Source organism: Phytophthora sojae, assembly GCF_000149755.1.
Source record: "Phytophthora sojae unplaced genomic scaffold PHYSOscaffold_2, whole genome shotgun sequence".
Classification (NCBI taxonomy): Eukaryota; Oomycota; class Peronosporomycetes; order Peronosporales; family Peronosporaceae; genus Phytophthora; species Phytophthora sojae.
Window position 1 is genome coordinate 4875956 of NW_009258116.1, and position 21483 is coordinate 4897438.

General features: G+C 56.1%; 6 protein-coding genes across 6 annotated transcripts; 3 read left to right on the forward strand and 3 right to left on the reverse strand.

The window, feature by feature from the left end:
* Positions 1 to 1532: 1532 nt before the first annotated feature.
* Positions 1533 to 3083, reverse strand: PHYSODRAFT_260128 (hypothetical protein; the record flags this gene model as incomplete). The annotated part of the gene is made up of 1 exon (XM_009521288.1): positions 1533 to 3083. The coding sequence occupies one exon, from the start codon at positions 3081 to 3083 to the stop codon at positions 1533 to 1535; it is 1551 nt and encodes a 516-aa protein (XP_009519583.1).
* A 5842-nt stretch (positions 3084 to 8925) lies between these two features.
* On the forward strand, positions 8926 to 12169 carry PHYSODRAFT_541858 (hypothetical protein; the record flags this gene model as incomplete). The annotated part of the gene is made up of 1 exon (XM_009521289.1): positions 8926 to 12169. One exon carries the CDS (start codon positions 8926 to 8928, stop codon positions 12124 to 12126), a length of 3201 nt encoding a protein of 1066 aa, XP_009519584.1. The 3' UTR covers positions 12127 to 12169.
* A 472-nt stretch (positions 12170 to 12641) lies between these two features.
* Positions 12642 to 14159, forward strand: PHYSODRAFT_325421 (hypothetical protein; the record flags this gene model as incomplete). Its single annotated transcript, XM_009521290.1, has 1 exon — positions 12642 to 14159. The coding sequence occupies one exon, from the start codon at positions 12642 to 12644 to the stop codon at positions 14157 to 14159; it is 1518 nt and encodes a 505-aa protein (XP_009519585.1).
* Positions 14160 to 15083: 924 nt separating this feature from the next.
* PHYSODRAFT_311338 (hypothetical protein) lies at positions 15084 to 15746 on the reverse strand (the record flags this gene model as incomplete). The annotated part of the gene is made up of 1 exon (XM_009521291.1): positions 15084 to 15746. One exon carries the CDS (start codon positions 15744 to 15746, stop codon positions 15084 to 15086), a length of 663 nt encoding a protein of 220 aa, XP_009519586.1.
* A 215-nt stretch (positions 15747 to 15961) lies between these two features.
* On the forward strand, positions 15962 to 17788 carry PHYSODRAFT_556892 (hypothetical protein; the record flags this gene model as incomplete). Its single annotated transcript, XM_009521292.1, has 3 exons — positions 15962 to 16512; positions 16712 to 16797; positions 16870 to 17788. 3 exons carry the CDS (start codon positions 15962 to 15964, stop codon positions 17670 to 17672), a joined length of 1440 nt encoding a protein of 479 aa, XP_009519587.1. The 3' UTR covers positions 17673 to 17788.
* Positions 17789 to 17998: 210 nt separating this feature from the next.
* On the reverse strand, positions 17999 to 20953 carry PHYSODRAFT_478083 (hypothetical protein; the record flags this gene model as incomplete). Its single annotated transcript, XM_009521293.1, has 6 exons — positions 17999 to 18094; positions 18176 to 19437; positions 19515 to 19590; positions 19674 to 20420; positions 20490 to 20556; positions 20634 to 20953. The coding sequence occupies 6 exons, from the start codon at positions 20951 to 20953 to the stop codon at positions 17999 to 18001; spliced, it is 2568 nt and encodes an 855-aa protein (XP_009519588.1).
* Positions 20954 to 21483: the final 530 nt, after the last annotated feature.

A 21483-nucleotide genomic window follows, 5' to 3' on the forward strand; every position in this document is an offset into this window, starting at 1 on the left:
CAATAAGCTGCATCCGTGCTCGCCGAGTACTCCAACCACGGATACTTTTCGTACCAAGACGACTGAAAAGAGCGCATCTTGCTGCCGAACTTACGGGCGGGGTATTGGCTCAAGCAAGGCTGATGGGCCCTCAATCGAGCGTACGTACGAAGCACTGCGTTACGGAGAACCGGGTCGTAGGATAGCTGGTCTATTAGGAACAAGTTCGGGGGGCGATCAGCAGGATCGGTGCGCACGAAGTCGCTGCGACTGCACTCTCGATGATCCAGCGGTACTTCGTTCAACTGACACCATGCCGCCGTTTCCTTCTTTTGGTGCTCTAGACCATTCTTTGTAGGAACATCGTGTTGTTGGACAGCATGTTGCTTAGGTATGGTCTGCTCGCTGCTGATGTCGGGCTCACTACGCTTAAAGAACGCGGTGATGCTCACCGCCTTGAGCCGTTTAGGCCCCATGAAGCCTAGAGGTGAATACACGATAGTGGCGGCTGCCGCAGTGAAGCGCCGCTTCAACTAAATTTGAAGTCTACTTTCGAAACCCTAGCCCCGTGTCCCCCAAGAAAAAAGGTCTAGTTACGCCCCTGCTGGAACCTTTACCCAGTGGGCTACCAGCAGCCCCTCTACAGAGGACAGGTAAGAGTTCGCAGTGCTGGAAACAATGCGCGTTCATTCGCTTTTTTTCGAAATCACTATACTATACTACTACTACTACTACTACTGAGGACTTGAAATCCTAGCATTGCTTTTTCAAACGCATTTGAGATAGTACTACTGAGAGCGATATTAGTAATCGCGTTACTAACGACGAACATTTCGTCGGTTTTCAAACAGGATTGGCTCGGAATTGCCGACGAAATGTTCGTCGTAGTAATCGCGATTACTACGAATGTTCGTCGTTACTATTGCCGACCGGACCCCTCTTTTAACGTTTTGACTACCGGGCCAGGAAAGCGAATGCATGCAACGAAGTCGAGCTCTGAATTCTAGTTCCATGTACCGTTGTGTTTGTAAAGCTTCGAACAATCAAGCCGCGACTTTTTTTACTTTCGTTTTTCGCGACGAACGCCGATCGAGCCAATGTTCTCTGACGGCGCGGCAGTGGAGCAGTATGGCTATGGGAGATGGTTACCAACGTAAGTGAGCTCATTATACCTTACTTCCAAAAGAATGCCGATCGAGCCGTGGCTGTTGGTTGACGATGGCCATCCAGTTTTCGTAGATCACTGTCTATTGTTAGCCCCTGGCATGGGTTCCTATAATATAGGAATCCACGACAACATATTATTTTGTCGTTGACCGGAGTTGCAAACTGCGACTCGCAAAGCACCAAGTTAAAATGCAAGATTTGATTCCTGGTACATACATGTATCGTGCAGTTAGTTGTTTTAGCCCGCGTTGGCTAGTGGTAGACCTGCACCAGGTAAGGTGAACTGCATAAAAATACAACCACGAGTGATTACAGAATGTTGCAGTACCGAAACTATGAGATGAAATACATGTACTTGATTCACAGGACAAACTAATTACGCTCGTTTAAACCGCATTGTGTGGGAGGTTGGACTGGGTGTGCGACCTAGCAGCGTCACGGGCCTCCTGCGCTTCGCGCTCCAGCCGCTTCTTCTCTAGGAAGTTGTGCCACACCGTGCGGCCACCCTTCTTTGAGTACCAGAACACGATGCCCACCATCGCGACCACCACAATGACAGCGATGATGTACCCGAGCACCACCACCGCCGTGCCATCAGCGGTGCACATGTACACGAGTCCCAGCAAGATGCCCGGCGCCACCAAGAAGAGGATCACCAGGAAGAGCACCGCGGACATGGACCACGCAGCACTGAAGAAGGCCAGCGAGCGAGCCCAGCTCAGAATGGGCTTGCGGGTGATTGGGATCGGGTAGAAGAGCAGGATGCCGAACACGTTGAACCAGAAGTGCACGAGCGCGATGGCAACCGAGTCGGACTTGCCCGTCACCAAGGCGGCCAGCAACGCCGTGCCGGTTGTACCCAAGTTGGCTCCGATCACCAGCGGGTAGACTTGCTCCAGCGTGATCACACCCAGGCCTGCCAGCGGGGTAAGGGTGGACGTGACGACCGTCGACGAGTGCACGCAGAAGGTGATCATGGTGCCGACGATGATGTTGATGTAGCCGTTGTAGTTGAGCAGCTTGGAAATGAGGCGCTTCGTGGGGCCCATGAAGACCTTCGCCAGCATCTTCACCAGCGTCAGCAGCGAGCACACGAGGATACAGAAACCGATGACGACCGTGATGGCACCGATGCTGCCGTCGCTCAGGCTGGAGCCCTCGAAGGCGCCAGAAGTGACGAACGACTGGCCGGGCTCGCACACAACGTCACCGGTAGCAACTTCATAGATGGCGTCCTTGTCCACAACCAGCAGTTCATGCGTCAGCGGGTTCACGACGGCGTCAACAGGGCTACTGAACGAGCCGCTGTTGGTCTTGGCGTTCGACATGGCGATCGACATCTCCTCGAGCGGGTGGAGCAGCACCTCAAGGGGGAACAGCACGAACACCGACCAGAGGTTGTACATGTCGTGGACCGTAGCGGCAGCCATAGCGCGCTGGAAGCGGGCGCGGTCTCCGACCTGGCCAAACGCCACCATGATGCACGTGATGCACGTGCCGATGTTGGCGCCCATGATCACATACACACCCTGGCGGATGGTCATGCCGCCGGAGCCCACGAGGGCCACGACGATGGACGTCACCGTGCCGGAGCTGTGCAGCAGCGCGGTGGCGATGGTTCCGATCATCAGGCCAGCCACCGGGTTGTCGGCGAAGTCGAAGGCGCCCTTGGTGTCGCAGCCCAGCGCCAGCGTGAAGCCGTCGCCGATGAGCTTGACGGCCACCATGAAGAAGTACAGCGCGGCCAGCGACGCGAAGCCGTAGATGACGCCCCACAGGATCTTCTTCTGCAGAGACATCTTGGAGTACGAGTCCTCTTCTTCATCTTCCTCAGCGATGTTGTGCTTCTGGTGGCAGTCGCTGACAACAGAGCTTGATCGCGGGTCGAGGTTCGGCGTGGTGACCTTTCCGTAGTCGGTTGAAGGTTCGTGGATCATTGCTTCAACGGCTTGCTTCGTGAGCTTGCTGGATGAGTGTCAAATTGGGAACTGAGTTGAAATTGAGGCGATGAGGCGTTGCATAGAGGACTAGGAACCAACCGCGTAAATCCCACCACAGACCACCTGGCAGGCAAGCTCAGTTGGCGTAGGCCTGGGCAGCGTGAGGTTGGCAGGCTGATCTCCATAATCGCACCACGCTTCCGATCCGACGGGTTCCGATTCTATTTATCTACAATAACTTGTCAGGAGTATGCAACAGCACTGCAGGAATCTACAGCGTGCGCTGGAGCCCGGTCGTAGACTTCGAGCTCCGAACCGGAGACGGCGAAGCAACGCATAAACGACGCGGACATGTCAAAGTCGCCATTCGTCTGGGTAAAGCTGCGGCTTTACGAGCCTTTCCACTCGAGATTAATTAATCGTCCAGCGTTGACAAGATTCGATGGCAAGATTCGCCCAGCTGGCTGCGACAGCTTTTCGCTTGCCAGGTCATACGGTGGAGCTTACCGCGCGCACAAGGAATCTCGGGTCACGGGCTGCAAGTGATGGGTCCAGGCACGCGAGTGCCTCCAAACCGAGCTACCACTGCTCCATTGCCGAGTCTACTGTAAATACACCCCTTACTCAATGCACGGGTCGCGGGTCGCATCAAGCTCAAACCTCGTTGTGTATGATAACGTAAAGCTGCACTCCTCACACCGAAACGGCGATGCGTTTAACATCGATTAAAATCGAGTAGCGCTGATTAAAATATTGATTAAAATATTGTGCGTTCTATGTACATATGTCAACTTCAAGGTCTTCAAGGTCAGTTCAATCACGAGGGGACGCACGCTACGCGAATCTCAACTCAATCGCAACCAACGTTTTGTAGTTCCACCTCCAAGCGAACGCGACCGAAGCCGATGCAAGAGCTCAACATGCTGAGCCAGACGCCATGGGGACGCCACCTAGTGCCTGCCTCACGGTCGACCAGCACAAAGGTCGCTGGCTGGCAGCGAGGCTCGCCACACGCCGGAGCAGGATGCTACACATCATTTTATGACACCTCCCCCGAAGATACTTTTCTGTTAGTCGCTAGCAGGATGCGAATCAGTAGATTCGAGGTACTTGCCATACCGAAACCGACTGTACGTGTATCTCACCGCGGGGATGCAACGTGGTCAGAAGAGCTTACATGTATTTCGTGAAGAGGAATGACACTGTACTGTATGTGCAGTTCAATATTGTGTTGATACACGAAGGAGGGGTACCTGGCTTGCTCAGGACAAGTGCCCTTCGCCGAGCAGTCAAGAAAAAGTTTTTTATGGTGATGATGTCCTTTACAGCACTAAGTACTGTACCGTAGTGCGCGCGGCTTCTAAACTATTACATGTAATACGGTACACTGCATGCATGCACAATGTACGGGTGCTTCTGTCACATCAAAGCACATCGAGCTTATCAGTCAGGCTGCCAGATGGGATCACTCACGGTAATTTGCAGGAACTACGTTGAAACGAAGGGATTCGCGAAGATTCACAGTTGCGCTATTGGGCTGTGTATAAAAAGACTACCGATTCTGAAGACCCCCATTTCCAGCTACTGTGCCTATTATCTGGAAAAGTCCATTTTGAAGCCGGCAATGCCAACGGCCAAGCATTGAAGCATTGCTTCAAGAGCTTACAGAACGTGTTCACGTAAGGACGCGAAGCCCACCGCAACCAGCCCCTCCTTCTCAGATACTGGTATGTCCTTCGGGGACTACGCGTATGTAGATCGAGCGCTAAAACTGAGATTTAGCCAAGAGCTGCTGAGGCTTGTTGCGACCTCTGATAGGATTGCTGCTGAGGCACGAGTAAAGACTGAGTGTGCTGTATTGATTTCCTTTCGCGCGATCTCAAGACAGACGGCAGCAAGCTCAACATAGCGGTGGTATCGTCACCTTCGCACACACACACGCGGCTCCACAATAAGTTTTAAAGACCGAGAATGCTCGATGGCATACTGTTTATGATCCCGGTATTAATATCATGCATGGCTTATGAAGTTTTCAGCATGCTAGACATTGAGGATCCGGTCCACCCACTGTGGGGGCTTCAAACTGTCTTTGCTGTAGCCTAGCCGTGTACGGTGAAGCACGAAGCAAGTACATGTACTAAGAACCGTGACTACCAGTATGATCTATTAACGTTCGGGACCTTGGTGTACTAAGTGTAAGTCGCTGCATGTTGGTGAGTTCACAATACCGCCAAGGAACATTAAATATGCATGACGGAGGATATTTGGGGCGTTATATCCATGTGCGGCGGGACCGATTGTGATAAAACTAATGGTATTGCTAGGTGCTTTTCGCGTGTCTGTTTGCTGCGCCATTAATTCCGTTCGCGGCTTCAGATCGATTAGCACGCTCAACGGGTCCTTAAGCGAACTCATTTGCTACTGTATCGGTTGCGAATTCATCTCCAGGGACGCAGTATAACATACGTAGTTAGAGTAATCTCTTTTTAAGAAGATCAATACATCTATTGGTATGGCATCGTATCAGTAACTTTTGGCAATCCGAGTGAGCTTCAAGAGGAACGAATGGAAACCGTCAGCATATTAGCCATATTCACTACTACAGACAAACAGTCTGCAAACAACGTCTAATTACACAGTCAGTGCTTGTGTGGACGCTAGGTATACTTAAGTACATGAATCGCTTTCACAACAATAACAACGACTCGGCAGAAGTTGACTGGTTTGGTTTGTGGAGAATACTGTCCATGACAAAGGTAGGACACACGCATATTCGAGGAAGCATGACGGCGTCTTGCTGTCACTCGAACACATGGCACAGCAAGGCCAAGCAGCTATTAAGGAAAGAAAACCATCTAAATGTCATTTCGGTTAGTGTACCTTGACCGGCGACAATGTTCATTTTTGGAGGGAGAATATGCCCTGTACCTCACAGAAACACATGTGCGTTGCGTACTCTTCAGTGCAGCCCCCGGACATATTTGCGGATTTACTACCCTTTGTACTTTGGACTACAACGAACTTCTTGCGCTAGCCTAATATGTCTACTCACAAAACCCTCCCTTCGTGCGCTACACTCTTGCTAGAGTCACGCAGCTCGAGGATTTCCGTGTGCAAGTAAAAGCCCTGAAAGGATTGGTGTTGAGAGAACACAAGTCCTCATCCTCGTAACAACAAGGAGCTCAGAGTGAAGCGATGTAATTTCCCTAGCAATACTGAAGCGTGTGCTGTGCTGTACTGCTAACATATTACGGATATAGCGACGACGATCTACGTATCGCACCGCATTGAGAGCTGGTCGAAATTGAAACAAAAAACTATGAACAGCGTATCTGATTGACTAGAGGCTTGTGAAAATTAGCTGCAACCTGTCGCTCATTATGGCTCCGGCAGTGTTGTAGCGCAGGTTGTGGGCGACAAATGCAATTTTGATGACTATGCCCATTTAGCCAAAAAGGTAATAATTCGTGAATGCACCCAAGATTCAAACGGCTGGTAAATGCATCGCGTTGCGATGATCTAAATGTCATATGTCGAATCTTTTGACGCGGAACAAAACCAAGGAGGACGCAGCGGAGAATTCGCCTAGCTTCAGTGTGAACGGAGCGCTGTGCGCCAGTCATCGACAGAGTTCTATTGATTAATCCGAGGGTTTGATTAAAATGAGGAAGCACTATTTTTAATGCAAACATGGCGATTCCCTGCATACCGGTGTGCTATGCGCTACAACACAGTGTACCATGGTGCTCGCACACGACGGGTACACAAACTACGGAAGCCGCCTTCGGCGCAGCTTATCGGCAAGCAAATCCTGACCAAAATATCGCCCTGTACATGTGGACCGCGCTGCCGTTTAGATACGGTGAGCCCGGCGCTGTAACTTTTGGGCGCCTCGTTCATGCTCGCATTTACCAGTGGCGGTCTCCAACTCGAGCCTGTGACTCGCCAATTCCGTATCGCGTCACTCGAGTTAACTCTTTCAGTACCATTTGAAAGTTCGCCCAGTCTTCCTCAGAGGGCATGCTGCCAAAGCCAGCGCACGGTCAAGGTTTCCCCCGCAACGGGGCAACATGGCCAGCACAAAATAAACACATCGCGTGGTTGGTGGGCGGCGCCGAATATGAAACTGCACTGGCAGAAAAATGTGCGCAAGCGCGTAAGTACTGACTGTATTTGCTGGATGCTTCACTACACATGCACAACTGCAGCCTGCACTCTGCTGTCAGCACCAGCGCGCCGCAAATGTCACGAGGTAGTGGTAAAGAGCAGATGACGTCGCTTCCGTTTGACGGATCACAGGCTGAAGCCCCGCAAAAAGTGGACGGCGGTTATTGCTCCCATAGAACGGGCAAGTCTCCGCTTAATCGATTTGGTGCTTCACTTGGACGCGCAGGCCCATCACCAGCCGCCACTGCACCGCGGACAGGAGCGCGTGTATGTCGCTCGGCACCGCCTCGCAACGCCAAAGCGTTCGCAAGGCACAACTACATGTAGTTTTGAAGTCCTTTGCGGTCTTGTCGAGCCTTACACTCCATCTGATGCCGATCGTGCTGTGTGCCGCGCGTTGATGCAGCAAGCAACGGAAGTCTACACCAAGCAGGCAGGCACACGTGCCGCCCGCGAGTCTGATCTCAGCTGGATTTTATGCCGGCTCGAGCGAAGCCGGAGAGAGTCTGCAACTGCTAACATATCACGCGGCCACGCAGACACCTTCACACCCAGCTTGCTTGCGCAGTGTCGTCTGAAAGGTCTGGCCATTTAATGGTGCTTTGGCCATGTATTGTATTGGACACCCGTCTGAAAACCATCGGACTGGGCGGCACGGACACCGAGCTCCGGCAATCTGCGCGGTACGGCGCCGCCAAATTGGGCAGGCTGGCCTGCTGCAGCGCTGGCGGGGTCTTCTGGCCCCGCATTTTCACATGTTGGTCCTCTGCCGGAGGATCGATTGATCCCGCAGCGATCTTTCCTTTCGACTAAGCGCACAAACGGGACATGATGCAACCTCTATCTTTTGATGCGGCATCGTACAACGCTCGCGATGCGCTGCTGCGCTCGACTGTGCGGCCACTGGCCGCCGGCCAGCAGCCCGCGGCAGCCGGCGTCGATATCCTTGTGCATCCGCGAGTTCTTTTTCAACCTAGCGCAGAATACGATAAAATCTGGCTGCCTTCTCGGGGGAAACTTTGTCCACTTTTGAGCCCCTTCAGGGCTGACCGCCGGACGGAAACCTCTACAAATATGTGCTCTGCGACATGTAGTGAAAATCCACCCGCTGGCCATAGTGAACACAAGCCAATTCGATGATCCCTCCCTCCAATCTCCAATTGCCGGTCAAAACGAATCTCTCAGGAAAAAAAACGCTCCTTGGTATTTCGCGTAGTATTATTGGACGCTACATTAGCATTGTAGCAGGACAATGCTAGCTGCTGTAGCGGCCTCCACACCGCTCGCGCGCTCGCTCATGCTCCATGGCCCACACGTGCTGGCGGCGCCTGCCGCTCGCTCGCGCGCCCAGTTGTTGCCTTGTCCGCGCGGCGCCCGGTCCTTGCGCCCTCCCTCGGCCCGTCCAGATCACACTCACTCACATCGCCGCGCTGGCTCCCACCACACGAGCGGCACACCAACGACGCCTGGGCACGCTTAGTCGAGTCCCGGAGCCGTGTCATTCCCGAACTTCCCACGGCCGAGGCAAGTCGCAGCACGCGCTCGCTGTACTAAGACCCACCTACCCTCCCACCGGGCTAAAAACAGCAGATAGAGTTTGTCTGCTCTGATCCGGCCGTCACTCTCCCTTCCCGCCCCGTTCCGAGAGAAGAAGACCGACCGACCGACCGCCATGGCCTCGTTCAAGCTGGTCACGGGAGACCTCATCCGCCTCGTGGAGACGCCCCATGAGAAGCAGCAGGAGGTGCTCGCCAACATAGGCGGCCTGCAGGGCGTCGCCGCCGCGCTCAACGTGGACCCGCGCCAGGGCCTGGACAACAACAACGCCGCCGACCTCGCGGCGCGCGAGGAGAGCTTCGGCAAGAACTACGTGGCGCCCCCTAAGCCCAAGAGCTTCCTGGAGCTCATGTGGGACGCGTACCAGGACATCACCATCATCGTGCTGACCATCTCGGGCTTCATCTCCATCGTCCTGTCCGTGACCGTGGGCGACCACCCGGAGACGGGCTGGGTCGAGGGAGCCTGTATCATCCTGGCCGTCATCGTCGTGACGATCGTCACGGCCATGAACGACTACCAGAAGGAGGCGCAGTTCCGCGCCCTCAACGCCGTCAAGGAGGACGAGAAGATCAAGGTCATCCGCAACGGCCAGCCCGCCGAGGTCAGCAAGTGGAGCCTCGTGGTCGGCGACATTGTGCGCGTCGACCTGGGCGACATCATCCCCGCCGACGGCATCGTCTTCGACGAGAAGGAGATCAAGATGGACGAGAGCGCCATGACCGGCGAGTCCGACCTGCTCCCCAAGAACGCCGAGAACCCCTTCCTGCTCTCCGGCACCAAGGTCATGGAGGGCGTGGGCAAGATGCTCGTCGTCTGCGTCGGCGAGCACTCGCAGGCCGGTATCATCAAGAGCCTGATCAACGGCAACCGTCCGGGCGCCGCTGCTGCCGGTGGAAGCGACAGCAAGGCCGCCGCCGAGAACAAGAAGAACACGGCTAACGACCAGGTCTACGTCGAGATCGAGACCCCCAAGGACGCTGGCGTCCTCGAGGAGCCCAGCAAGGCTGCTGAGGAGGATGGCGAGAGCCAGTCGCCGCTCGAGGGTAAGCTCTACAACCTGACTGTGCTCATCGGCAAGCTCGGCACGCTCGTGGCTCTTCTTGTGTTCGTCATCATGTCGATCCGCTTCTCCATCGACACGTTCGGCAACGACAACAAGCCCTGGAAGAGTGGCTACGTCAGCGACTACCTCAGCTTCTTCATTATCGCCATTACGGTGCTCGTGGTGGCCATCCCCGAGGGCCTCCCGCTCGCTGTCACCATCGCTCTCGCCTACTCGGTGAAGAAGATGCTTGTGGACAACAACCTGGTGCGCCACCTCGACGCCTGTGAGACCATGGGAAGCGCCACGACGGTGTGCTCGGACAAGACGGGCACGCTGACGACCAACCGCATGACGGTGATGCAGCTGTGGATCGGCGACAACGAGTTCTCGTCCGCTTCGGCTGGCATCGGCGCGCTGTCGGAGGCGACCAAGGAGGCGTTCTGCATGGGTATTGCCGTGAACTCGACGGCCGAGATCTTGCCGCCCAAGGTGGAGAACGGTCTGCCCGAGCACACCGGTAACAAGACGGAGTGCGCTCTGCTGCAGTTCATCCGTGACGGTGGTGTCGAGTACCCTGAGATTCGCGCGAACAACGAGGTGGTGCACATGCTGACGTTCAGCAGTGCCAAGAAGCGCATGTCGGTGGTGGTTCGTCGCAGCGCCACGACTTGCCGTGTGTACACGAAGGGTGCGACGGAGGTGGTGCTGGGTCTGTGCCAGAACATGCAGCGCGTGGACGGCTCGTTCGAGGGTCTGGACGACGCCCGCAAGGCCAAGATCGGTGCTGAGGTGATTGAGAAGTACGCTTCACAGGCGTACCGTACGCTGTGCCTGGCCTACCGCGACCTGGATGTGCCTGCTGAGGAGACGGTCAACTGGTCGGACGAGGACGTGGAGAAGAACTTGACTTGTGTTGCCATTGTCGGCATTGAGGACCCTGTCCGCCCCGAGGTGCCTGGCGCCATCCAGCAGTGCAACCGCGCCGGTATCACGGTGCGCATGGTGACGGGCGACAACATCACGACAGCGCGCTCGATCGCCAGCAAGTGCGGTATCACCAAGCCGGGCGATGGCTCCCTTGTTATGGACGGCCAGACGTTCCGCAACCGCGTGCTCGACGCTCAGGGCAACATCATCCAGTCGGAGTTCGACAAGATCTGGCCCATGCTCCGTGTGCTTGCTCGCTCGTCGCCCAAGGACAAGTACACTTTGGTGTCCGGTCTGATGCAGAGCAACGTGGTTCCGCACGGTCCTCAGGTGGTTGCTGTGACTGGTGACGGCACGAACGACGCGCCTGCTCTGAAGAAGGCGAACGTGGGTTTTGCTATGGGTATCAGCGGCACGGCTGTGGCCAAGGACGCGTCGGACATTATCCTGATGGACGACAACTTTAACTCGATCGTGAACGCCATCAAGTGGGGCCGCAACGTGTACGACTCGATCGCCAAGTTCCTGCAGTTCCAGCTGACCGTCAACGTCGTTGCCATCTCGCTGGCCTTCATCGGTGCCGTTGTGCTGGAGCAGTCTCCCCTGTCGGCTGTGCAGATGCTGTGGGTGAACCTCATCATGGACTCGTTCGCTTCGCTCGCTCTTGCGACTGAAGAGCCGACGCCGCAGCTGCTGGAGCGCAAGCCGTACCCGAAGACGCAGCCTCTGATCTCCAAGAAGATGACGAAGCACATCATCGGTCAGTCGATCTACCAGCTCATTCTCCTTCTGGCAATTGTCTTCACGGGTGAGAAGTGGTTTGACATTCCTTCGGGACGCATCACCGACCTGCCCGAGGACGTGGAGGACGACCCGACGGTGCACATGACCATCGTGTTCAACACGTTCGTGTGGGCGCAGCTGTTCAACGAGCTCAACTGCCGCAAGATCCACGACGAGATCAACATCTTCGCGGGCATCTCCAAGAACCGCGTGTTCCTGTACGTCTGCGTCCTGCAGGTGGCCATGCAGTACGTGATGGTGCAGCACACGGGCGACTGGTTCAAGTGCAAGCCTCTCAACGTGAGCCAGTGGTTCGCTTGCATTGCCATGGGCTTCGTCTCGATGCCTTTGGGCCTGGTGCTCCGCTCCATCTCGATGAAGAACGCTCCGAGCTGGATGGCCCTCTGCCGCGAGGTCGACGAGGATGAGGTCCGCAAGATGACTTCGGGCCGCGGCCAGGAGCTCTGGGTGCGCGGCTTCGCTCGCATTCGCGCGCAGATCCGCGTCATCAAGGCCTTCAAGAAAGGCCTGCAGTCCAAGGCTCTCATCAAGGGGTAGATTAGTATCGATGTGCGGAAAATAATGTTCTCTTTGCTTTTGTAGTATTTGGCTCTCACCTTCTATGCTTGTACACATGCATGGACATGAACCGCAACAACAGCGCGGTGAAGGAAAACTTACCGCAACGACAACAACAACACACGCTGAAGGATAAGCTTATCTGAAGGCTAACTTACCGTATTCACGATCGTGCCGTATCCATGCCATGCATGTTACTGCAGTAGTAATTGCATAGGGATCAGGGCTGTAGTTTACAGTTCGTTCGAAAGGCTTCCAGCTCGAGCAGCGCTGTCTTGCCTTTCCAATGCCTATCTCGATTAAAAATTGATTAAAACGTAAAGCCACTTCAACGTCAATGCACGCATAAGCGTGAATCCCGAAGATTCACGATGCAAGAGGCAGATTCAGGATAGAATGCAAGACGTGTTGATTCAGTGTACACATGTCAAGGACTCGAACTTGGGTGCTTCAGTTGTTTAACTTCAGTTTTCAATTCAGCGCGCAGCATCAAGATGATCAACAGTCCAGCCAACTACGAGAAGGCGGTCACGCCTTACCTCGTTCCTCGCCCCAGTTCAATCGTCAGCTCTGACTGCCACCACAAGCACGAAGATGGAGAAGAGGACTCGTACTCCAAGATGTCTCTGCAGGAGAAGATCTTGTGGGGCGTCATCTACGGCTTCGGGTCGCTGGCCGCGCTGTACTTCTTCATGGTGGCCGTCAAGCTCATCGGCGACGGCTTCACGCTGGCGCTGGGCTGCGACACCAAGGGCGCCTTCGACTTCGCCGACAACCCGGTGGCTGGCCTGATGATCGGAACCATCGCCACCGCGTTGCTGCACAGCTCCGGCACGGTGACGTCCATCGTCGTGGCCCTCGTGGGCTCCGGCGGCATGACCATCCGCCAGGGTGTGTATGTGATCATGGGCGCCAACATCGGCACGTGCATCACGTGCATCATGGTGGCGTTTGGCCAGGTCGGAGACCGCGCCCGCTTCCAGCGCGCTATGGCTGCCGCTACGGTCCACGACATGTACAACCTCTGGTCGGTGTTCGTGCTGTTCCCCCTTGAGGTGCTGCTCCACCCGCTCGAGGAGCTGTCGATCGCCATGTCGAACGCCAAGACCAACAGCGGCTCGTTCAGTAGCCCTGTTGACGCCGTCGTGAACCCGCTGACGCAGGAACTGCTGGTTGTGGACAAGGACGCCATCTATGAAGTTGCTACCGGTGACGTTGTGTGCGAGCCCGGCCAGTCGTTCGTCACTTCTGGCGCCTTCGAGGGCTCCAGCCTGAGCGACGGCAGCATCGGTGCCATCACGGTCGTCATCGGTTTCTGTATCCTCGTGTGCTCGCTGCTGACGCTGGTGAAGATGCTGGCGAAGGTCTTCATGGGCCCCACGAAGCGCCTCATTTCCAAGCTGCTCAACTACAACGGCTACATCAACATCATCGTCGGCACCATGATCACCTTCTGCGTGCACTCGTCGACGGTCGTCACGTCCACCCTTACCCCGCTGGCAGGCCTGGGTGTGATCACGCTGGAGCAAGTCTACCCGCTGGTGATCGGAGCCAACTTGGGTACAACCGGCACGGCGTTGCTGGCCGCCTTGGTGACGGGCAAGTCCGACTCGGTTGCCATCGCGCTCGTGCACTTCTGGTTCAACGTGTTCGGCATCCTGCTCTTCTACCCGATCCCAATCACCCGCAAGCCCATTCTGAGCTGGGCTCGCTCGCTGGCCTTCTTCAGTGCTGCGTGGTCCATGTCCGCGGTGCTCTTCCTGGTGATCCTCTTCTTGGTGGCGCCGGGCATCTTGCTGGGACTCGTGTACATGTGCACCGCTGATGGCACGGTGGTGGTGGTGCTCGGGTACATCATCGCTGTCATTGTGGTGGTCGCGATGGTGGGCATCGTGTTCTGGTACTCAAAGAAGGGTGGCCGCACGGTGTGGCACAACTTCCTAGAGAAGAAGCGACTGGAGCGCGAAGCGCAGGAGGCTCGCGAGGCTGCCATGTCTCCCACTCCCGTTTAATAGGGGGGGTCGAACATTGCCAAAAACGTGCTCAAGTTTTGAGCTTGGCCGTGCTCACAATCTCGACAGCGTTTTGCTTAACTCTGAAACAAGCCACCTCCGGAGGTGGCTTATCTGAGCTGCTCATTTCAGAGACAAGCAATTCCCTTCTTTGTTCCCTCCTCTACAAATACCTCCAAATTATCCTATTGTAAAATATCCTGTGATAAACGTTCTAGCTATTCAATGCTGTTAGAAAGGTCTACATCAAATTACCTTGTTTCTCAGTATTAACTTTGGTATCGCATGTCTCTTGCATAATCAGTATTCCCTACAAAGTTACACACCATCATTTGTTGAAGAAACTGGTCGGGATCTGTAGTGGGACAGATGGCGGAAAAGTTCCCTCCACTCGACTAAGTCCGAAAAATGGAGGGATCGACCCCCCTCCAAAATGGCTCATCTTTTCGACACTTTACTGCTCAGAATTCTGGCTCGGTTTTGCTCATTATTTTTGGCGTTTTTGAGATGTTCGACTCCCCCTAATGGAGCGTAGTTTGCCCAAAGAACCAATACATACATGTACATGCAAGTCTCACTTCAACATGCCGTGCACGGATTCCATAACAAAATGAAAGCAATCATCGATTGAAGATCTCGTCTATATAATACGCCTCGGGGCGGACACGAACGAACTCGCTTCTAACCCTCGCAACCTCGCTCTCCGCCCAACAGCCAACCGCTGGTAGCGCTCCCGATCCGCTGGACCCGCTTCCAAACACGTTTTCAACTCGGTGGTCTATGGTGGAAAGAAATCACGTCGTCGTGATACGATTCATCCCCAACCGTGTCGGCTCGAGCTCCATTTCCCAATCATCTCCACCATTCCGCGCCAAGATTTGGCTGCACAATTGCAGAGGTCCGGGGCTCGGCTCGTTTCTCCCTCTACTGCTTGGGGGCCTTGACGACGCCCACCTGGGCCGGGCGGATGACACGCTCGTTCAGCAGATAGCCCGTCTTCATAAGCTGGCCAATGGAGCCGGCCTCCTTGGTGGTGTCCTCGTACTCGAAGAGCGCGTCGTGCACGTTGGGGTCGAACTTGTCGCCGATGGCGCCCACCTGGTTGATCTTGAACTCGCGGAAGACCTTCTGCAGCTGGGTCTCCGTCATGACGACGCCCTCGTGCAGCACCTTGATGGCGTCCAGCTGCTTCTCCGGCTGCAGCGCCTCGATGTCGATGCTCTCGTGCGCGCGCTTGAGGTTGTCCGACACGTCCAGCAGCGCCTTGGCGAACTTGGAGATGGCGAACTCGCGCGCGTTGTTCACGTCCACGCGCGAGATGCGGCGCACGTTCTCGGCGTCGGCCAGCGCGCGCAGCAGGCGGTCGTTCATGTCCTTGTTCTTGGCCTCCAGGTCCTTCACCTGCTTCTGCAGCTTCTCGGCCTCGGTCAGCTCGGCCGCGGGCTCCTCGGGCTTGGCGGCGGCCTCCGCGCCCGCGGGCTTCTCGTCGGAGAAGCGCGCCGCCGTCTGGCTCACGCAGCGCATCTGCTGGGACACGTGGGCCGCGCCACGGGCGGCGACGCTGGAGAGGATGACACGGCGGAGCATACTTGGCGGAGGGGGGCAATGGGAAGTTGCTGCTTTGGTTTATGCGTGGCCACAGCTTTGCGCTTGAACCAGGTACCTGTCTAATACGATGCGGATCGGATTATACAGGTGCCCTCTTCTAGAACATTACCCAATAAAAAAGAGAATGCTACCCAAATAAAAGGGGTAGATGCGTGTCAAGAGCATCAAAAGCTGATCGGATTGATCGAGGGAACATGGCGGCGGCGACCAAGACGAGCGCGGGCCAGCGCGCCGAGCGCTTGAAGCAGCAGGCGGTGCAGCTCTCGGCCGAGAAGGCCGCCAACCAGAAGGTGCTGCAGCACTACGCCAAAACGGTGTACTTCAACGACCTGTGGGTCTCCTTCCTGAGCAAGATGGCGGGGCTCGTGGCGCTCATGAGCTACCTCGAGGTGCAGCGCATGCGCCACAGCCCGCGCGGCCTCGGCTTCATCGCCGGCTTCGAGGCGCTGTCCGTGCTCATCGGGGCCAGCACGGTGCTGTTCATCCGGCGGTGGGTCAACCCGCTGCTGGCCTTCAAGGTGGCCTTCGCCTTCTCGCTGCTGCAGGGCTTCTGGTTCGTGGTCAGCTTCTACTCGCGCTTCATGGAGCTGCCCCGCCAAGCGGGCGACCTGCTGGCCGAGCAGATCCCCTTCGGCCTCGTCTACTTCGTCGTGTGCTGGGTCTCGGACCGCTTCATGATGCGCTCGCAGGACATCGCCAAGCAGACCGCCAACGACATGCGCGCCGTGCTCAAGGGCAAGGCCGCGTGAGCCGACTCAGCAGTACTCCGTAGACAATAGGGAAGAGGAGGAACTTGCAGCAAGTAGTGACGTAGCTCTAGGCATAGTAGATAGATCGAGGGCATCAATGTCAAAAACGACGTGTGTCAAAACCACGATGTCAAGAATTGACTTGTCAAAAATTAGCCACTTTCATTTCGACCAAAGACCCAGGATGAAGTACAGCGAGGACCCCGATTGGGCCGACGTCGTCAAGATCCCGCAAGATGACGGCCCGGACCCCATCGTGAGCATCGCGTACCCCGCCGACTGTGCGTCTGCCCTCTCTCTTCCCTATATCTTGTCTAATCTAACGCTGTTTGCCTCCTCCCTCTCGTCCCCAGTCACGGATGTCATGGACTGCTTCCGCGGCGTGCTCAAGATCAACGAGTATAGCGAGCGCACGCTGGCGCTGACGCTGGACGTGATCGAGGCCAACCCGGCCAACTACACGGTCTGGTACTTCCGGCGCCGCGTGCTGGAGGCGCTGGGCTCGGACCTCAAGCCGGAGCTGCAGTTCACGGCCGACATGGCGCTGCAGAACCCCAAGAACTACCAGATCTGGCACTACCGCCGCGAGATCTGCAACATGATGCGCGACGGCAGCGAGGAGAAGGCGCTGTGCGAGGCCTCCATCGACATCGACTCGAAGAACTACCACGCGTGGGCGCACCGCCAGTGGGCGGTCAAGACCTTCGGGCTCTGGGACGGCGAGCTCGAGTACGTCGACAAGCTGCTGCTCGAGGACGTGCGCAACAACTCGGCGTGGAACTACCGCTGGTTCGTGCTGAGCAACACGTCGGGGCTGGCCACGGCCGCGGACCGTCAGCGCGAGGTCGACTACGCGCTGGAGAAGGTCTCCATCGCGGTTCACAACGAGAGTCCGTGGAACTACATCCGTGGACTGATCCGCGGCCATGAGGCTGCGTTTGCGGCTCAGCTCAAGGAGAAGGCGCAGAACATTCTGACAGCTACACCGGACTGCATCTTCGCCGCGGGCTTGCTGGTGGACTTGTACGCGAAGGAAGGCACGGACGACACGGTCGCATCGGCCACGAAACTGCTGGAGACACTCATGAACGAGACAGACCGCGTGAGGAAGGCCTACTGGCAATTCCGCCTCACCACGCTCAAGCGGCGCGCTTAGAGCGGATGTTTGCCTTGTTGTCCTCAGCAGAAACCACTTTGTAGGTAGGCGCTAATCTCTGCACTATGAACAAGTCTGAGTAGCACGACGGCTATCAACACGAAACAGGCACGGCTATATTGTTGTTTTGGTCTTCATCTCTTCGAGTTGACGTCCTCAAAAGGGGGCGAGAGGTGAGTCAGCGTCATTCTGCTGTTGGGAGTCGTTGCCTCAATTGCTGACACACCTGTCATCCGGTTGCTTGTCAGCGCAGAACGATGCTGCGGTCATAAGCTCTAGCCAGGCCGCCCACACACGAACACCCGCTTCGTCTCTAGTTGGACTGATTAAATGTTGGACGGGAAGTTGTTCACGGTCGCCATATCCTCCACCTTGCTGCCATTCACGAAGAACTCGAGCTTGATTCGCATGAGCACGGGTTTCTACAACAACAACAACAAAAGGTGAAGGTTAGGATCTGTTCGCTGGGCTCCAGCCAGCCAACACTTCAACAGCAAACTTACCTCGCCCTGCATACTGTTCTGGATCTTGACAACCTGTGTGACCACGCCGCTGTTGTTCGGCGGCACCACGTCGCCGGTCGGGGGTTCCATTTTCAACTTGATGTACTTGGGGAACGCAGCCAGGAACACGAACTTGTCGATCGACATCGCCGTCGAGTTACGCGTAGTCGCGGTAATGTACGTCACAGATTTGTCATCGGGGTTGGGCTTCGTGATCTCCAGGTCCACAGTCAGACCGTTTTTCTCGTAAGCGCGCAGCGGAGGGTTTGCTACCGGAGGCGCCGGGGCAGGAGCAGGAGCGCCAAAATCCATCAATCCAAGCAAGTCGTTAGCTCCCGGTGCTGGCGCACCACCGTTGCTTGAGCCGAAGGAAGCAGTTGCCGGTGCCGGCGCCGCCGGGCCGCTCGAGAAGATATCCGCGAGCAAGTCAACCGCAGGGGGTGCGGCAGGAGCAGATGATGAGGCTGACATAGCCGTACCAGCGCTTGAAGTCGATGTACCACCACCAAAGATGTCGTCCAGGTCTAGCAGACTGGCACCAGCACTCGACTGAGCAGCCTGCACAGGCTTCGGGGCAGCAGCTGCAGTTCCACTGCTCGAGCTCGCACCAGCATCGTCGTCTCCAAGAAGGTCAGCCGAGCCCACAGCCGAGGACGCGAGGTTCTCATTGCGACTGCGCACCTTCGATGCATCGATAGCGGGCATACCAGCGAGAACGTCATTGCGCAGGGACGACCACTGCGGCTGGCCAAGGGTTGTATACTCGGTAGCACGCTGCTGAAGTTCCAGTACCATGGATGTGTTGAAGGAAGAAATCATCGCGTTCAGCTTAGCGATCTCAGCCGGCGAGCTAAAGCGAGTCGTAAGCTTCACCATAGCGTTCAGGGAGTACGCGCGCGTGATGTCCGTGGATCCATGGTGGCGCAGAATAGTCTTGAAGAGCTCCACAACACTGCTCTCATCGACTCGGCTCTTGTCGTTCAGGGTCTCCTCAGACGCAGGCGCATCCAGCAGCAAGAGCTTGCTATACTCGCCGACACACCAGATACCAACGTGAACAAGAGACAACTGGGACACATCGTCGTGCAGCGCCCAGAAGAGCTTGTGAACCACGTATGCGTGCAAGTCGGTGTTACGCTGGATAAGCGTGATGAGCGAGCTGCATATCCGTTCGTCGGGCAACGTCGAACCAGCAATGGATAGCATTGTAATTAGCGTATCAATATGCCACCGGCTTGACGGTGCGTAGCGGTCAACCGCATCTGCATCAAACCCACATCATAAATTCGTGGTTAGAATAACCGCCTGTGAGCAATCAAAAGATAATCTAGATACCTACCAGCAATGCGTGAGCACAGCTCGGCTTTTTGCTCGTTCGGAGCAATCACGAGGTAGTTCAGCATCTCACGCGCGAGCTGTGAAGTATACGATCATCACGTCAATCATAGTGAGTCCTCAGTTCCCAACCCCGTTGTAAATTCGAGCTCCCCACACGTACCGATTGAATGTTGGAAGAGTTTACAAGCGAGTAGATGAGCTCGAGCGCGCGTTGACGAATGGACGTGTCTGGGTCCTTCAGGCAGTCCACAATAGTGTTGGTGTGGCGCTGCACTGCCGCGAGGTCGTCCGTCACAACCTTGGAAAGCGTATTCAGCGCGACGTAGCGGATGTTGTTGTCACGGTTCAGCAGGAAGCGTCCCAGGATGTTGATAGCCAACACGCGAAGCCCGCTGTCACTCTCAATCGTCATAATGGTCTGCACGCATTCGTAGAGGATGGCGTTGCCAGCAGTCTTGGCCGTCTCCGTGTTCGTAGCCACCTGCGCCAGCACATCGTTCATCGCCTCACTGGCTTCCTCGTTGTCCTTGCCCAAGAGACGCAGCAGCCTCAAAATTGCGACCTGCAAGAAGGGATCAGCGATGCCGCTGACGTCGTACTCGCTCGAGTAGCCCATCGACAGCAAGTTGCGCAGCTGACGCACGAGCTTCGGCACAAGGCTGCTGAATCGCTTCAGGTTCTCCACATCCAGTAGCACCACTTCCGTAATCAGCTGCACGCCCGCCAGCAGCACGCCGTGGTGCTTGGAGCGAAGCAGTCCCAGGATGGACTCAGTGAAGTCCTCCACCAGATCCGGCACCTTCGTGAACACGCGGATAGCAGCCAGCGCCGCCTTCTTGCGCAGATGGTCGTTGTCACTGCGCAGGTGACGGTCCACATCCATCACCAGGTCGCGCGCCATATCCGCCTGTAACGTGCAATACATTTCAGTCTATCAGCATTCCACCACAATCATCGCCATCATCTTGTCACTCACCGACGCAACGTTGCCCACACACGTGAGCGACAGCGCCACGATGAAGTGGTTCTGGTTGTTCAGGTCACTGGGAAATAGCAGCAACATTACGCTCAGATTAGTGCAAGCCAACGTCCAAACTGAAGTACCGACAGGGACACCCACTTCTTGACCGAGTTGGTGACGAGCGTGAGCACGTCCTCCTGGTCCGTGAGCAGCAGGATGAGGCCCAGGTAGCCCATGCGCTTCTCGGCGAAGTAGGGGCTGGCGATGAGCTTGACGCACTCCATCTGGCCGAAGTGCGACGGGTAGCCGAGCATGTGGATGAAGAGCAGCTTGGCCACGTTGCGGTGGCGGTACTGCTTCTCCTGGTCCTTGAAGGCCGTGCGGATGAGCGCGCTCTCCTTGGCGATGACGGCGCGCTCCTCGGCCGCCGTCTTGCAGGCGCGCACGCCGCGGATCAGGTCGCGCAGCTTCTGGCTCATGATGCCTCACAAGATCTCTCTCTCTCTCTCTCTCTATTGATTGATGGACAGGTTGCTGTGGCGGCTGCTGCTGTGGCCGGCACTGAGAAGGTGGGCGACTACAGTTGCGGACTGCTGCGGAGAGGGGGGAAGAGGCCCGGAGCAGAAGGGGGCGCGGCGAGCAGCTCGAGCTTTGGCAGAGTTTCCCCACGTGTGCAGCTCGCAAGGGGGCGATCAAGGATATTGACCAATGGGAGGCGAGATCATTGTGGAAACGCCGGATTGGAAGAAATACAAAAAACCTGTGACGTGTGGCGCTTCAACTTGCCTACCTATTTGCTAACTCATTGCTTTGCTGGAAGTGGAGGGCGGTTATGACGCACACATGCATGCTCTACATGCTGCATGGTATGGACAACCCTCGCATCGCGCATAAAGCTTTGTCGTCCGAAACTATAGTCGGAATACATAATGTTTGACCCCGGATATACTTTCACACAGTGCACCATCGTCTCCATCGATCACGCTGCTGTATCAGCAACGAGGAGTCC